The 17,772-nt window shown below is 43.7% G+C and overlaps 1 protein-coding gene across 1 annotated transcript in view; it reads left to right on the top strand.

Annotated features, from left to right (window-relative positions):
- CERS3 (ceramide synthase 3) overlaps window positions 1-17,772 on the top strand; it is a 76,549-nt gene that overhangs the window by 46,957 nt on the left and 11,820 nt on the right. The window contains exon 9 of the mRNA XM_032391321.1: window positions 316-469. Within this exon, the coding sequence (XP_032247212.1) occupies window positions 316-469 (154 nt within the window). The remainder of the gene's footprint in view (window positions 1-315; window positions 470-17,772) is intronic.

Here is a 17,772-nt window from a genome sequence, read left to right as displayed (position 1 = left end):
GGTTGTGTACGCTCTTCTGTTTGCAAAGAGGAAACCCAGGTACAGAAACTGCCGGGTAGTCAGCATGACAATAAAAATTCCATTTGCTTTAACTTTTCTCCCCAGAGGCAGACTGTATATTTTTTTTGTAGCTCGCCAATAATGATATAAAAGGTAATATTATCATACTGTCTTCCCTTGAGAATTTCCTGGGCATGGTTAGAAATGAAATAAATGTCGTATGCCTTGAGAGAAAAAGTATTTGTTTTTCCACTGAAAATTCACTAGTACTGTGTAATAAAATGCTCTCCTCTGTTTTTTTTTTTTTTTTTTTAGGATTTTATATTGCACCCTGATTCTGCCTCTGCATTATCTTGAGCCTTTCTTTTCATACATCTTCCTCAACCTCCAGCTCATGGTCCTGCAAGTCCTTCACCTTTACTGGTGTTACTTCATCCTGAAAATGCTCAGAAGATGTTTATTCATGAAGGTAAGGGCTGCCTGAGTCTTGCTGCTCTTAGCAGATGAATTTCATTGACAGATTGAAGGTGATGCCCAGATGATGGAACGCTCTAGTTAATTTGGAGTTAACTAGAATTCCTTTTTTTCCCTTGATTTGATCATGACTGATAAAAATGTATCTAAAATGTAAAATGTAAAAACCTAAAATGTTTTTCTTTAGGGTAAGTTCTCTAAAGTGCTTTTAGGAAATTGTTTTTGTTAGAGGACAAGTCATTTTTATAAAACTTTTATCCAAAAATTGATTGTTGCTTTTTATTTATTTTTATTTTTTAAGATTTTATTTATTTGAGAGAGAGACAGACAGAGATAGTGAGAAGAGAGCATGAGCGGGGAGGAGAGAGAGAAGCAGGCTCCTGCTGAGCAGGGAGCCCGATGTGGGACTCGATCCCAGGACCCTGGGATCATGACCTGAGCTGAAGGCAGACGCTTAACCGACTGAGCCACCCAGGCGCCCCCTGATTGTTGCTTTTTAAAGAATGTCCTAATGAGTTTAAATTTGCTCTAGTTTGAGACAAGCTTTATTGTGATAGTGGAGTAATATTTCAGAGCCTTAGGTTTACCTTCACTGAGCACCCAGTTTGCACGTGATGCTCTCTCCCTGAGCCTTCTCCTACCATCTGAAATATTGTCTGTCATTTGGCTATGCTTTTTTCCTGAAAACAGCTTCTTCTCTAAATAGTAACATATTAATAATACATTTTAGACAATAGAAGTTTTTTGTTTGTTTGTTTTGAATTCTGTTCTGGGTTTTAATTCCAGAACAAGGGTAGGAGGGCTTCAGAAATGAGTAAGACACAAATCACTGCCTTTGGGGAAACAACCCAACATCTGGGGGGGAATATTCACCTACTAGCAACTACCTATATTGTGCTAAAGAGACATCCCATAAATTTGCTGTGGAAGACAGAAACCAGTTGACTCAAGGTCCGGCCAGGGAACGTTATCGAATGGATGGAATTTGACTTGAGCCTTGAAGGCAAGTAAAAAAAAAAAAAAAATCACAGCTCCTTCTTTGTCAGTAAATCATACTTCTAAGGGAGTTTTAATTAAGGATCTTTCGAGGTGGAAGTTACAGCGGGCCCATTTTCAAGTGCTACCATCCATGTATACACAACACTGTATCATCAGAGGGAGTGGCTCGTATGTAACAGGTATGGCGGTAATTTACCTGATAAGCTCATGTTCTGATCAACTGTCCGATTAATTCATTTTCCTACTTTGATAAATGACTGTTCAAGAATTGACAAATGAAATGGACATTGTGATAACTGACCTCTGGGTTTTCTACCATCTCCTAGCTTCTAGATCTAGACAGAGGTATAGGGAGTTGGGCTACATCTGGATTGATCGCAAACCAAATTCGGAAAGTAGTTTTTGTTTGCTGGTTTTACTAAATGACTGACTTGAGCTTGCTTTCTTGGGAGCGGACTCTCCTCCCTTAAAAAGTCAGCGTGCCAAGAAAAAACGCTTTCATCGAATGGTTCTAGCTTATTAATATTCTAAATAGTTTTCTCATGACCTCTGCAAAAGTTATTTTACCTCTGAGTGACTGATAAAGTTGAAGTGAGTGCGATAAGGTTAAAAAGTCGAGCAGTTAGACCCTTTGCACATCGAGGGCTTGGAGGGAAGGAAGGGTGCTGAACTGAGCCTGTCCCACCCCTGGGTCGAGCCTTCCTGGAGCGCCCATCTCCCTAGCCAGAAACTGTTCCCTTAATCACTGGTGAGTGACAATAATTACAGGCTGGAAGGGAGCCAGGCTGAACAAAACTTGGAGACCAGAGGATACTCTTGTTTGGTTTTAGCAGCATCATGTTCATATTTCTGATCTCTACTGGGTTGTACCAGGCCTGATTAAAAATCCAGTGGGTTGGGGAGCCGTGGACAGGAATTCCCGATTTCTCATGCCGTACTTTGGAAAAGCTGTTTCCAATTGCCATTTGATAGCAGTAGTAGAGGCCCCCGCAGCCCTAATCCCTGCAGTTCGTATGACTTCAGCTGGCTTGCATGTGCACTCTGTTTTCCATAGCAGTGGCAAAACTGGCTGTGAAATCAGCTTATTCCTCCAAGCCGTAAAGCTGCCTTTTAAAGAATGCTATTTGAAGGCACCGTTGCATTGCAAAGGGGAGGAGACAGATAAAGGCGGGAGTTGACACTCTTAGAGGAACAACGAACAAGACAGTTTTCAACTCTATTTAATAACTCGTTAGCATTTAATATACACGCCTCAATTGTTACTAAGGTGACGCGTTCTTGGATATTTAGAAAATGGGACTGCCAAAGTTCTTAGGCCTCTTGAAATGTCTTTCAAATCTTGTAACAGAGATTGGGAATTTGTCTTTTTAAGTTCCTTATGCCTGGTAGGCCCTTAAGAAGTAGTTTCGAAGATGCAAATGAATACATATCACACCAGGGTGGAAAGTTACAAGATTATTTATTAATCTTTTTTCTGGTCTCCATAGATTTGCAGGGTAGACTGGAAAGACAAAAGTGACTATACATCTTAAAAATAGCGCTTGTTGAAATATCCACACCTTATTTTCCTTCAACAGTGGGGTCACTGTGTGCCTATGGCGAATGAGGACCTTCTACCATTTGCTTCTGTTAATACCTTAAACTAACAATATCCCTATAATTTCAGGATTCTGACATAGTGGTGAGCAGGCACTGATGAAACTGAGCTGGTTCCTATAAAATGGGGGCTTTTGTGCGGGACTCCCAGCTCACACCTCCCATCGGGAAGTACGATGGGCTGAGATAGTTGTCTTGTCATTCTCTTTGCAAACACGAGAAGTGCTTTCAGAGGAAATTAGGAGGGTGGCATGCTCTCGTTTAATATTACTTAAGAGAATGTGATCATCCCTACGCTTTTATTTTCTTCTTCCTAAATATCACACTGGGAGCTGGCCAACTCAAGCATGTCTCTTTGACATCTTAGGCTGGTGTGCAGCCAAGACACGGAGGGCAGGGCCGAGCGTGCAGCCATTACAGCCCAGAGCTGGGATGGAACGACTAGCCCCTGGCAGCCTGCCCCAGCCATCTGCTCTGGACAGGCGGTGTCTCTGAAGTTCACAGATGACACTTGACACACGCTCAACTCTTTTAGCTAAAGAAAGGAGGACCCTTCTCATAAATCGGAGAAATCTGAGGCCTCAACCAAATTCGCACAGTAAGTTTGTGGCAAAGCTCGAACGTGAGTCTCTTCGCTTGCAATACTTTGCCTTTTCTAATTAACTGTTGATCTGAAATAGCCAGAAAATTGATTGAAAAAAACTGGCACGGAGTAAGAAAGAATCCATAAACAACTTGAGTAATCAAGGTAGTGGAATAAAACACAGCACAAATTCTTTAGCTTGTTTCTGAACTTTCTAAAAATATAAGAAAACGTTTCGGAATTCTTTTTTCAGATTCAGAGCACTTTCTAGTAAAGCAAGTCCGGAATAGCTAAGAGTACAGGCTTTCCCGTTTGCTGGCTGTGTGATCTGAGGCATATTACTTCCATTTACTGCCTCAGTTTCTCCACCTGTAAATTGGGGCTGATGATATTAACACCCGCCTTGTAGGAGAAAGCCGTCAGAACAGCACCTGCCACATGGCAAGCACGTGGGAAGGTTGGCTGCCAGTACCATTACCATTATTCCTATTCACTCAGGTTCTTTGTGGCAAGTCACAGAGAGGCTGTGACTTCCAGGTCGCCTGGCAGTTGGGCGTCAGTCATGCCCTCCCTCCCTTCCGCTTAGATAATGCTGCAGCTGAGTCAGGTGTCCGTCCACGGGCGCCCATGACCGTTTGCTAAGCTGTCTTCGGTCAGTTAATTTGCGTGACTCACATTCTGATGATCCTTTTTGACACGCTCTCTCAGATATCAGTGTGTTAGTGAAGCAATACAAAATCTGTAACATCCAGCAAACCTCCAGGTCTCTTTTGTTAGTAGTTAATAGTGGATCTAAAAACTGCCCTTTGCTGAACAAGAGATAAAAATATCACAAGGGCTGGCAGTTAAAATAGAGTATTATAAAAATGCTATCAGTTTGGGGCACCTGGGTGGCTCAGTCGGTTAAGTGTATGACTCTTGGTTTCAGCTCAGGCCATGATCTCAGGGTCATGAGATCGAGCTTTGTGCAGGGCTTGCGCTCAGCAGGGAGTCTGCTTGTCTCTCTCCCTACCTCCTGACTCCCCCCAACTCGCTCTCGCATGCTCACACACACACTCTCGCTCTCTCTCAAACAAATAAATAAGTAAAATCTTTTAAAAAATGCCATCGGTTTATATTTCTATATTTCCAAATATTTATACAGGTTAACTGCTTTAACAATCTATTGAAGAAACAACAGTGGAGTTTATAAACTTGTAACAAGTAACTGTGCAAAGTTGCTCAGTTTAAAGAATTCCAGATTTGAATATTCTTCCACACTGTGCATTCAGCCGAGCCACAAAATAGGCTTTCGGAACTGGGAGAGAGCCCTGACTATCCACCAGGACAGCATGGCCCCCCTCCTCAAGGCCTTCCTACCGCACCACAGTGTACTGCTCACTTGTACATAAAACTGCTATTTCCTAGAGGAAGAGAGGGGGGTGAGTGAAGAAGTTACATGACTTACCCAAGGTCACACAGGAGTGGGTTGCATGCCTGCAAAGCCCGAGACTTCACAGGCTATGTTGCTAACGCTGTGCTCTTCTTCCTCCCCAGTAGCTCTGTGTCCTCCAAACATGAGTGATATGTATCTAATGTGTGTGTGTTTATCTGTGTTTCTCCATGTGTGAGTTTAGTGTGACGTAGGCTCAGCTCTCACACACTTCATCATCTTTTTGTTTCCTGTTCAGTGAGTTTTAATAAATGTATAGAGCATGCAATCATTACTCTGTTAAAATGTAGAACATTTCCATGACCCTATAAAGATCTTAGTGCCTACGTCTGGTCATCACCCATTCCCACATTGGCAACCACTGTTCTTACTTCCATTCCCACAGATTAGTTTCAACTTTCTTTAAAAAAAAAAAGATTGATTGATTTTGTGAGAGAGAGAGAGAGAGCAGGGGACAGGGGGCAGTTGGAGGGACACAAGGGAGAGGGAGAGAGTCTTAAGCAGATTCCATGCTGAGCATGGAGCCCAACATGGGGCTCGATCTCATGACCCTGAGAGCATGACCTGAGCCGAACGTTTCATGGACTGCATCTCCCAGGCACCCCTCGACTTTCTTTTCCTTTTTTTTTTTTTAAAGATTTATTTATTTATTTATTTGACAGAGAGAGACAGCAAGAGAGGGAACACAAGCAGGGGGGAGTAGGAGAGGGAGAAGCAGGCTTCCTGCTGAGCAGGGAGCCCGAAGCGGGACTCGATCCCAGGACCCTGGGATCACAACCTCAGCCGAAGGCAGATGCTTAACAACTGAGCCACCCAGGCTCCCACCCCTCGACTTTCTTAAACCTTATATAATTAGAATCACACAGCGTGTGCTTTTCTATATTCTTTCACTACAAACTTCATAATCTTATCATGCCTCTGCTCTGTTCCCTTGTCATCGTTACCTTGTCAGTAATCCATGAATTCCAGCTCTTCGGAGAGGGCACTCTCTAGAAAATCTCCCAAGGGCTCTCCCCATTAGGGGATTTTGTGGCTTAAAACAATCATAAGTTTTTATAAACTCGAAGGTGTGGAGTTGTTTAAAGAAGTCAAAGTAGAAGCGGCAGCTGTCTGCATGGCTCTAAGATAATAACAGAAGGAAAACATAGCAAACTGAGCAAACTGGCCTCTTCCCAGCTCCCTGCCTCCAACAGAATTCCTGTTGCTTTGCCCTGGACCCAGAGGCCTCATTAAGAGACCCCCAGGCCCAACCAGGGCACCTAGATGAATGTGCGGGAGGAGACCCGACCTCACACTCACATCTTGAGATGGAAGCAACTCAGAACTGGAAAGAGGGGTTCACCTGCCCGATGGGGAGTGGAGGCTCCGCGGGACAGAGGGGCTTCCTCGGGCTGCTCCAGTCACGACCAGAACCCACGCAGTGACCTTTCTGGTGAATGTCTGTTTTCCTACAGCAGGATAACATTATCCAGGCATTGCTTTAGATACTGGGTTGTTCGATAGCCTTTCCCAAGCTATTTGGATATTCTTCTAGCATCTTCTTCCAAACTGTTTCTTCTTGCTGTTAGGACAGTCACAGTGGGTGCCCATGTCCAGGTACTGTGCCACCTCTTCCTGCTGATGAAAATAGCCTGACTTCTCTGCTCTTCCTTCCAGGCACACGGGCCTCTGATGGAAAAAGATTATATTAGTGTTCTTAAATCAGTCAAACAAGATTGCATTTCAGTTTTCTTCAATCCATCCTCCCTTCCTTTGGAAATAGGCGCGGGCAGCAGCTGGAGGCCAGCAGCCGAGTGAGGACTGTTATTTCTAGCTTTCAGCTGCTGGGTGACTGTTCAAAAGTGGTGAATCTCACTTCTCCGCAATCGCCTGTGAATTTTTAATTATGCAGATGATTTTCCATACTTACTTAATGACGTATTAGTTCCCTTTGTGCATACTCCTGAATTTCTTGTCTTGTGTGTTTCTTAACAATGGTTTTGAAGATACTAGTTCTTTGGAGGTACCTGACTAGTCAGGTCACTGGGTGGGCAGGAAGTCAGCGGAAGCCGTTGTAAAAGGAAGGGACTTTTCAAATGAGAGTTGTCCTGCAAAAGCATCTTTGAGGGTAGCAGTGGGCACTCAAAGCCTGCCCTTTCTTTCCTCTGTCCCAAATGTTGACTCTGATGTTTCCTTGAACCACTGGTCATATCTCACTGAAGTTGAAAAGGAGGTGAGGGATGGAGGAAGATCCAAGGAAAAAGAGATAAAAGAAGCTCTGACATCTCTCATACTTGGCTTTAAAAAACATTTCACAAAATCCTTGGGGCGCCTGGATGGCTCCGTCGGTTAAGTGTCAGACTCTTGATTTTGGCTCAGGTCATGATCTCAGGGTCATGAGATTGAGCCCTGTGTTGGGCTCCATGCTGGGCGTGGAGTCTGCTTAAGATTCTCTCTCTCTCCCTCTCCTGCTGCCCCCCCCCCCCACTCATTCACTCACTCTCTAAATAAATAAATAATAAATAATCATTTCACAAAAATGGAATTGATTTTTATATATTCCTGAAAGGAACAGATACTTTCCATTTTATTAGTAGTGAAACAGACACACACGCAAGCACATTAACACACGTACACCTACAGATATCTTATATGGAACTTGAGTTTCTGTTTCTGTATCAGCCTAGACAAGGCGATGAGCACAGTTCATGGCTTATTAATAAATCTACACATTCACACCAGGTGGTAAAAGTGTTATTAGTGGGTGCTTGGGCCAGAGAGATTGGTAAAAGCATGTGTAGGGGAGAGGTCCCCTGTCTCTGTTAATACCCCATGAATTTCTGTGGCCCCACCCTTCCGGTGGTTCCTTCCCCTTCCCCTCTACATAAGTCTCAGCAGAGCGCTTTATGTAGCATAAAAGAAACCTTATTCCTGAAAACCCATTTGGTTTGTAGATAATGGGTAAAATAAATGAACGTTACAACACTTGCATTTTGATTTAGGATGTGGGCTTTAGCGTCTGAATGACTTACCATGTAGATGGCGTTATCCATGTTCTGTTCGGGGAGTAGCAAGAGTGCCATCCGTGGAAGCCTGGACTCTCACTGGGGGCTATTTTCTGCAAACTGTCTCCTTGCCACATATAATGGGCTCTGGAAAGGCTAAAGAGAGCAGCACTGGGCACGTGCACTCTTCGCAAGGCTCGGAGGCCCATTTCGCAGGCCAGTCAGACCTCAGCCTCAGTGTTGCTCCAAGCAACTTGGGCCTGTATGTACACCTCTGTAATATTTCTAGAATTTCTGGAAAACTTGGTCATGTCTTTCAAGCGAATGGGATTGGCTGTTCTCACTCATGTGGCCAGATTGAGACCGCTGACCCCATCTCTAGAGTGCTCCACTGAGGCCCAGCCACAGTGGGCTCCCAGGCTAAGGTCGGAGCTGATGCTGTAGCAGCTACGATGGGTGACTATTTATATCATGAATCTACCTGCACCCCCAGAAATCTCCCTTCACCCATTTATCTGGGTGGAAGATAAATGTGCAAGAGTCCAGGCTCTGGGAGGGCCCCTGGGATCCCAGCTGTCCAGAAGAAGAGAGTAACAGGTGAGGGTAAAGCTCAGGGAGGGAGTAGAAGGGATGGAAAGCAAGCTGCCTACGTTCTGTGCCTTTCTTGCTCCCTCTTATCAGTTGTAAGTGTGTGTGTGTGTGTGTGTGTGTGTGTGTGTGCCTGTGCACACACAAGAGGATTTCAGGGGTGCCCTAGGGGTCCACACCTGTGAGGGGGTGAAGGGAGCTGGATGGGGCAGAGGGAGAAGTTAAACTGTGGTGCATTTATAACAAAGTCCTCAGCCAACCCTACAGGGAGCCCTAGAGCTGGGTGGCCCTTCAGGGATGTCCAGTTGTGGCAAAGGGATGGGACCTCTGTACCCTGACCTGAACGTGTCACTGGGTGTGGGCTGCCCTCTGGGGAGGGGGCGTAGCTCTGGGCGAGGCAGCTCCCTTCAGCCAAGGATAATACCCAGAGAAGGACATGCCTGCGAGCTTCCCAGGGCTAGGGGATTGGAGCCGCCATTCTGAAGGGCCTGCCCTCTCTGCCTGCCCCATCCTGGACCTAACACTCATCCGCACGAGGAGAGGGAGAGAATCACAAGCAGACTCCTCACTGAGCGTGGAACCTGACATGGGGCTCACCCTCATGACTCTGAGATCATGACCTGAGCCAAAATCAAGAGTCAGATGCTTAACTGACTGAAACATCCAGGTGCCCCCTTTCTATGCTTCACTTTGATTAATTACTATGTCTTCACAATCTTTGATTTTTTTATTTTGTGGTGTCTAATCAGCAGTCAATCCCATCTAGTATATTTTTTAATTTCAGATATTGTGTTTTCCATCTCTGTAAATTATATTTTGGTCTCTTTTTATATCTTCCATTTTTCTTAATCTGTGTTTTTTCTCTACCTCCCTGAATATATGGAGCATATTTATAACAGCTATTTTAACATCTTTGTGTGCTAATTCCATCATCTCCGATAATCTTGGGTCTTTTTCTATTCATTGAATTTTGTCCTGGTTATGTGCCATATTTTCCAACTTCTTTGCAAACCTGCTAATTTCTTATTAGATACCAGACATTTTGAATTTTACATTGTTGGATGCTGGGTTTTGTTGTATTCCTTTTAAATAGTGGTTTTTGTTTATTTGTTTGTTGTTTTAAATAGTGTTTTTGTACATAGTACAATGAGTGTATTTTGTTTTTGTACACCTTCAAGGTGCTAGTGATAAGTTTGATACTTTCAAAGGCTTGTTTTTAAGCTTTGCTACGGTGAGCCCAGAATAGCTTTTGGTCAATGGCTATTAAGTGAAGTCCTTCTTAGCATTCTCCTTGATGTCCACTCTCCTTGATGTCACTCTGGCTGGCGAGAAGACAACAAGCTGCCACCACGGTCTGAGCTCCCAGGGTTGTTTTGCCAACTTCTTCTGGTGATTCTTTGCCTGGCCTTTGGTAGTTTCCTGACTCACCTGCACAGGTCAGTACTCGGTCAAAGACCGAAGGGGATTCCATGGAAGATCTCTGGAGCTCTCTTTCTGTGTGTCTTCTTCCTCTCCAGCATTCTGTCCCACAAATACCAGCTTCACTTTGGGGAACTCCAACTTCTGTTTCCTCAACTCAGTGGCACGCTGGGCTCTGTTTGGGTTCTTCGCTGTGCTTCAGCTTAGAAGTAATAAGATGGTGTGCTGGGACCGTTGCAGGGCTCGCCTCCCTCACTTTCTTTTTCTCAGGAACCACGATCCTGAGCTGCTTATTGAACAGTGTCTAAAAACTATTGTTATTGGTTTTTTTTAAATCCAGCTTTCTAGTTGTTTAACATGCTAGGGTAATCTAATCCTTGTTTTTCCATCCTGGCCAGAGGCAGTTGTCACAGTATTTCATTTTCCAAATAACAGTAGTTTATACGCTTCCTGAGACAGCCTGTTTCATTTTTGAGCAAGTATAACTGTTAGGTAGTTCCTTCTTTTTTCCTGATCTTTCCCTCTAGGCCAATGCTGCCCAATAAAAATACAATGTGAGCCACACATATAATTTTAAGTTATCTAGTAGTGTCATTTAAAAACTCATAAGAAACAGGTGAAATTAAGTTTAGTAATATATTGAACACAACAGAAGCAAAATATTATCATTTCAGTTTTGCCTGCTGCCTATTTTGCCCAGTAGGTATTTAAACAGGGGAAGATTATAATCATATTTAAGGTTAATATCATGATTCAGCAATCAATACCAAAAATTATTAATGAGATCCTTTCATTCTTTTTTTTCACATTAAGTCTTTGAAATCCAGTGTGGATTTTACACTTACAGCACATCTCAATTTGGACTGACTACATTTCAAATGCTCAGAAGCCACATGGGGTGAGTGGCTACCACACTGGATGTTGTAGCTCCTGGCTCTAGAATAGCAAATGTACTTCTCTTCCCCTGCATATGGGACAGGTGGTGGGATATGTTCTCCTGTGTGATCTGTCCTCATGGGGTCCCTGATGTCATACTCAATTATAACAGACTGGCTGTACCCACTACCTTTCCTTTTCCACTCAAGAAAGGTTTTCAGCTTGTGAGAAAGGGAAGATGATAGCCAACCTATTCTTTTATTTCTCTTTCTCCTCTGCAAGATCCTGACTTCTCTTCTGTTTTCTTCTTTCCCTTCACTGCTTGTCTCCAAGTACCACATCTTCTTTATATACCTGATTCTTCCCAACAAACTCGGCTTCCTGTCTGACACACATTGGGGCTCCTTCTCTTTAGCAAGAGGTAAGAACTACCAGGTCCCAGCCTGTGCATTCATGCTTTCGCTCACTCTTTCTGGAGGTGATTTTATCTGTGCTTCTTCTAAGTCAATACACCCACCCTGCTCATTTTTCCAACCTTGTCCTCTCCATTTGCCCAGCCACTGGCTAGAGGGCTGTGGTGGCTCATTAGAATTTGTATATATATTTTCTTCTTCTTATAGATAATCTGAACAGTGTTCTCTGTTCCCCAGGAACGTTGAAGGCATTTTATTCTGTATTTGTTTTCAGAGAGTGAGGGAGAAATGTGGACTCAGGCTACCATTGTTCTTCAAACCCAGAAGTCCTCAAGCAAATCGTTTGCAAACGTGGGTGTTAAAAATGTTCTTAATAATAGACTTCTTCCGACATTCTCACAAGTAATCTTGATGATGTCTCCATATGGAAGGTGCATACAGCAGCAACCCTTACATACCAACCGTATGCCCCATCGCCACCCCCACCCCATGGCTCTGCTTCTGGGGGTTAAACATCTCCAACTCTTTCAAGCGTACCTCGTCCTAAGATACACTGTTGAGTCTTTTCACCTACCTCTCCTTTCATTTTACCCAGATTCTCCTTTAAATGAGCAGCAGTTTCTAGACGTGGTCTGACTAACACAAAAGCAAGTCTGATGTCTCTTTTTGTGAAAATTCTCCTTCCATTGATGCAGCCAAGTTTTGTTTTGAGTTGCTGGTAGTCACATTATGCTGCTAATTCATACTGAGTTTGAAATTGATTAAAACCCCTAGGTCTTTTTCACAAGCCACATTCCCTCCGTTCAAGGATTGTCCGGGCGATAGTGGTGATTTGTGTTGGAAGTTACATTCTTTCTTGTTAAACTTCACTTCACTTAATTAGCTTATCATTTGAACCTTTTGCTTAAGAACGGGAAAGCATGACATTTGGTGACAGGTACTTAAACGTTCTTGAGGACCTTTCGTCTAAAAGGCCGGTATAAGGAATTCAGGAATATTCTATATAAGTCAGCTCATGAAAAAAGTCGTTATGATTCTACCTGATACGTATTTTCATCAGGTGAGGATTGTGATCACATTTAAGGCAAATACAGAATGAGGTATACTGCTCACACTGACAAGAAGCTCTCCCAGGATTCCCACTTTTTATTTCAGATCAACTTGTTACACATTAGCTGTGTCGACTACACCTGACTAGAATGGTCTGTGGAGCCTTTAAAGAAAGAACCTCATGGCCAGGTCCGAACTCAGATCAGTTAAATCAGAATTTATGGAGATAGGACCCAGACACTGGACTTTTTGACAGACTGTTTCCCCTGAGTAAGTGATTCTGATCTGCCTCTCAGGTTGAGAGCCACTAGAACGTAGAGAAGACCGTGTGTGTGTGTGTGTGCGTGCGCGTGTGTCTTCTTCACTACTGGACAAGCGTCCGTGGATGGCTCTCCATTTCTTGGGTCTGCTTTCTAAAAAGCAGAGAGAGCTGCCTTCTTTCCCACATGTGCGGAGTTTGTGGATGTGACCTCCACGAGTACTCCCATCTTGCAAATTTTAACCAGAGCTGTAGGTTTTCATGTTACATAGGTGTTAATGCTAAAAAATCCTTACAAAAGAAAATTCAGACTGTTGAAACAAACACTTGGAGACTGTTTCCTTTGTAGAAAACCAGAATTCTTTAAATAGTACATTTCCCTGGAGAAGTAAAGGCATGACTCATTTTATAAGACGATTTACTAATTATTTTTAAACAACCATCTGTTATAGGAAGTGAGACATACTGGTAATTTTCTCTTGCCTCTCTGGACTAACAGGACTCATGACATATAGATATTAATGAAATAAAAATTAGTTGGAATCATGGAATTTTAAAACTGAAAAGACCCTTAGGTGACCCTCTGCTTCAGCTTCTTTTTACAGAGAGCAGCAATCTAGGGAGGGGTTGTGGCCTAAGAAACAGCCTACTAACCACAATGTCAGTCCAGGCATCAGCTAGAGCTGGTTAGAAATGCAGCCCCTCTGGTCCCACCAGAGACCTTCTGAATGAGAGTCTGTATTTTCACCAACTCTAGGTGATTTATATGCATATTAAAGTTTAAGAAGCACTGTTCTAGAAAATTCAGGTCCAGGTAACTAACAGGAAATGTCCGTGTGTAGCTAGGTTTGGTAGAATCCAATTTAAATGTAATGCAACTTCTTTGAGGAAAAAAAAAAAGGAAAAACTCAATTTTTTTTTTCTGTGACCTTGTCATCTTGGATAATAAGAACTAATATAACAAAAAAGGAATGTATTTGGTAGTAGTTCAGAAAATTGCTTTCTTTGATTGAAGGCACTTCTTTTTCTTTTCAGACAGGGAGAGCTAAAAGTTTGCTTTCAAAACAGCATAAAATGCTTATTATATTGTCCTTTGTTTCATTGCCAACTGTGGATTTAGATGTGGAGCCATTCAAAAAGCAGTGGGACATTATGAGTCATTCATGACCTCCTGGGCTTTTGACATTACCGTAGAAACACAGATTCCCAAGCCCCGCGTTTCCTTAAGGCATTTCAGAAACACAGCTCTGCAATTTTATTGAAACCATAGCTGCAGATGTCTTTCCCAGAGGTGTATGGGAGTGCTATGGCAGAGATGATTCCTTTACTCAAAATGAGCATTTTCTCTCATTAGCATTACTATTATTTTTTCCTCGTTGTCAACATTTGTTTTGTTCAGTAATCCTTGCAATCAGTTCTTAGGAATAGAGACCGGGGCCAGATGTATTTACCTTCACTAACAAGCAAGTCATGATTAGTTGATAAAGATCTATAGATTCTGGAATCTTAAAATAGAAGAAAAAATTACACAAAAAATAAAGCCAAGAGTGTAGATATCAGGGTTTGACTAAATTTACTGTACACCCCCCCCCCCCCCCGCCTTTTTTGGTGGAGATGAAAGTAGTAAGTCGTGTATGAATTGAGTGGTGCTGGTTGGGTTACGCAGATAGCACAATGCAGGCTGATGGCTATGGATGGGAGAATGTTCTCTGAGATCCACAGCACAGTGAAGTGTTCTGATGTTCTGTCATATGAGGATCAGTGGAAGGAAATGGAAATATTTCGCTTGAAGAGGATTTAAATATCTTTAAATGTTTGAAAAACTGACCAATGTTTGAAGAAAGTACACGGACTTCTCTTGGACAATTACTCATTACTGGAGATGTACATGTAGGAGTGTGTATGTCTTTTGCTCGGGTTATCCAAAAGGGCGTATCAACATCAATAGAAACTAGATTCAATGAGCTTAAAAGTCCCTTCCAAACCCAGAGGGCTTTGGGCACTGTTCTTTCTCATGCACTACCCCCTCTGCATCTCCATTGCTCTCCCTCCAACCTGTGCCCCTGACATTTCTCCCCTACACCACGGCCACAGCCTCCAGAGGCTCCAGCTCTGGTCACTCTGAATTCCCTCCCACCACTTACACACAGCAATAGGGAATGCTATTATATATCAACCAGCTCTTCATTAGAGCAGAAGTTTTCTGAGTATAGATACCTTATCTGTTCGGGTCACTGGTATGCTCCCGTATCTCAAACAGTGCTGCATAATGGCCTCTTTTTGGACTTACAAGTAAAATAGAACTTCTAACTGTGACCTGTGAAATTGGTAATCTGGTCCATGCTTCCTCCCCGACTTCATCTTAGGACGTGCTCCATCTTTCTTACTATTCTTCAGCTGCATTGGCCTTTCTGATCCCTAAGCATGTCAAGACTTTTCCCCACCCCAGGCCCTTTGCACATACTGTTTCTTCTTCTTGAAATGTTCTTTACCCCACTCTTCCCTGGCCACCCCTACTTAACCTTCAGGTTACAACCTTTGAGTTCCATTTCCTTAACACGGCTTCCTGATGTCACCCCATCTAAGTGAGCTCCCCAATTTACACATCGTGGTATTCTCTACTTCATAACACTTATAAGTGTGTAGTTATATATTTACTATTATGTGTTTGAGCTCTTAGGGTTTGGTTCTCTCAGTAGACTGTAAGCTATTTGAAGACAGAGACTGGTCTCTGATGCTTTGCACAATGCACGGGGGCTTAAGAAATATTTTTTTGAGCCAGTGGTTCTCAGTTGGGGTGATTTTACCCTCCAGGGACATTTGGCAATCTCTGGAGATATTTCTGATGGTCACAATTGTATCTAGTGGACAGAGACTAAGGATACGTACTGTTAACCCTCCTAATGGGTAGGACAGGCCCCACACAAAGAATTGCCTGGCCCACCATGTCAAGAGTGCCCAGGCTGAGATTCCTGGAATGAATAGATGAACTTCTTTCTCTTTTGGTTGAGTGCACTTTGTGGCGGGTGGTGTTCCCAAATGATTCCTTGCTCTCTCACCTCTCACTCTAACAGAGGAAGTTAGGTTATGCAGGAACAGCCTAAGGCACTATTTCTTGAGAAGCCAAGCTCTACATAATTAGCTGGGTAGCATTTCTTCAGATGTAAATATTGGCAGTTAAAAATTACTCAAGTGATAATGGTTGCCAGCCATTTCCTTTTGAATTCAGGCAACTGCGTTTGGAAAGTTCTGATGAATTGAGAGAATGAGATTGTAGCTTATTGTTCAGTTGGAACTGGGAGAAGACAATTAACGTTTAGAACACTATGACTTTCCATTCCTTCGTGGTCATGTACAGTTTGGGTTGAGAAGGGCATAGCAGGTGAGGTAGGGTTGACCGTGCCAACAGTCATTCTTGGTTCATTCTCATTCACTTAGTGACCCTTTCTCTCTGGTCATTTCTTCACCTCTAACCCTCATTGAGTGTTGGGTCTAAGCAACAGACCATTCATGTCCTGGAGGCAGCCAACTCCTGCCCTTCGCACACACCTTCCCCTCCCCTGGAATCAGAGAATCCAAGTTTGAGCCACACGACTTCCCATCTCTATCTCAAAGCACTGCACTTAGGAGGAAGTCTTCCCAGGTTGCAACACATTGGAAAAGTTTCTTTCAGCTCCATTCAGCGCTACCACACCCTCCCTCCTCAGGGCACAGAGACACTAATGCTTGGATGGTGCGCTTGGGAAAACTGATGGTGCAACCGTCCACAGAAGGAGGAGACTAGGGCTCTGGTAGCTGCTTCAAGAGCTGAAGGAATCAATGGCTCTGCATTATTTTAACCTTTCCGTGGCACGCCAGTTGGAAAATTCTGCTGTAGAGTGGCCCCCACTATATCCCAGCTGCCCAGCTATGGGCCATGATAAGGTCATGTATTCCCTTTTGGATGTGGGCTGGTGGATTGGGGTTGTCTAAGAACAAGTCATATTTTGTCTACCACTAGAGAAGGGCAGGTGAGATACTTTGTGAATTTTCCTTATTCAGAAATCTCGCCAACAATGGCAATGTGGCTCCTCTGAGCAGAGGAAACACCACTGTCCCACAAGAACTATGTTAAGTGGCTGTCAAGAGTCCTGCTGCAGAGGGCTCTAAGTCGTCAGGGGGCTCTGGGGACCCAAACCTGTGCACTGCGTCTCAGGAGGCCAGCCTGTGTGGCACGGCCTGGCTGACTGCTGTGCTCCAGCATTCTGAGGTCACAGGTGGTGGCTACCCCATGGGCCAAGCCAGCGCAGAAGCTAGATCCTGGCCATGGAGATTTGATGCAGTTTGGAAGTGGCTGAAGACAAGAGCAGAGGTCTGTATCAAAGAGCGCCCCCACCCCGCCACCGCCACTGAGTGTGATGGGCTGGGAAGCAAGGTCTCCCGGCAGGGCAGGACTGAGGATGATCTGGACGTTTTCGCCTGGAGCAACTGAGTGAATGGAAGTGCCACTTGCTGAAATATTGAAGACTGGAGAAAAGTGGTGAACGAGGAGACCATTTGATGGGACAGTTAGGCCACTGAGAGGAGATTGTCTAGCTATGATCATTTGAAGCCAGGGAGAGAGGTCCACACTGAGGTATAAACTTGAGAGTCATGGGGTGCCTGTGTGGCTCGGTCAGTTGAGCGTCCAACCCTTGGTTTTGGCTCAGATCATGATCTCAGGATCGTGGGATCAAGCCCTGCATTGGGCTCCATGCTCAGCATGGAGTCTGCTTAGGATTCTCTCTCTCCCTCTCCCTCTGCCCTTCCCCCTGCTCCCTCTCTCTCTCTCATGCTCTATCTCTCTCTCAAATAAATAAATAAATCTAAAAAAAAAAATTGGAAGTCAATTGCATTTAGGTGGGATTTAATGCTGTGGAGTTAGATTCATTCATTCACTCTCTCATCAAATAGATACAAGTGTCTACTGTGTGCTGGATGAAATCACCTAAGAGAAACAAGGAAGAAAGATGGTATATTCTGGTACACCCGAAGCCAACCCATTCCCCTCTCTCCCTCTCTCTCTCTGCCAAGAGAACCACTAAAGCTGCGTCCTTCCACCCATGCTTTTATATACCTAT

This window comes from Phoca vitulina, unplaced genomic scaffold (assembly GCF_004348235.1).
Source record: "Phoca vitulina isolate PV1807 unplaced genomic scaffold, GSC_HSeal_1.0 scaffold61, whole genome shotgun sequence".
In the NCBI taxonomy this organism is placed as follows: Eukaryota; Metazoa; Chordata; class Mammalia; order Carnivora; family Phocidae; genus Phoca; species Phoca vitulina.
Note: the sequence above shows the minus strand (reverse complement) of the source record. Positions and strands in the feature narration are given on the sequence as shown.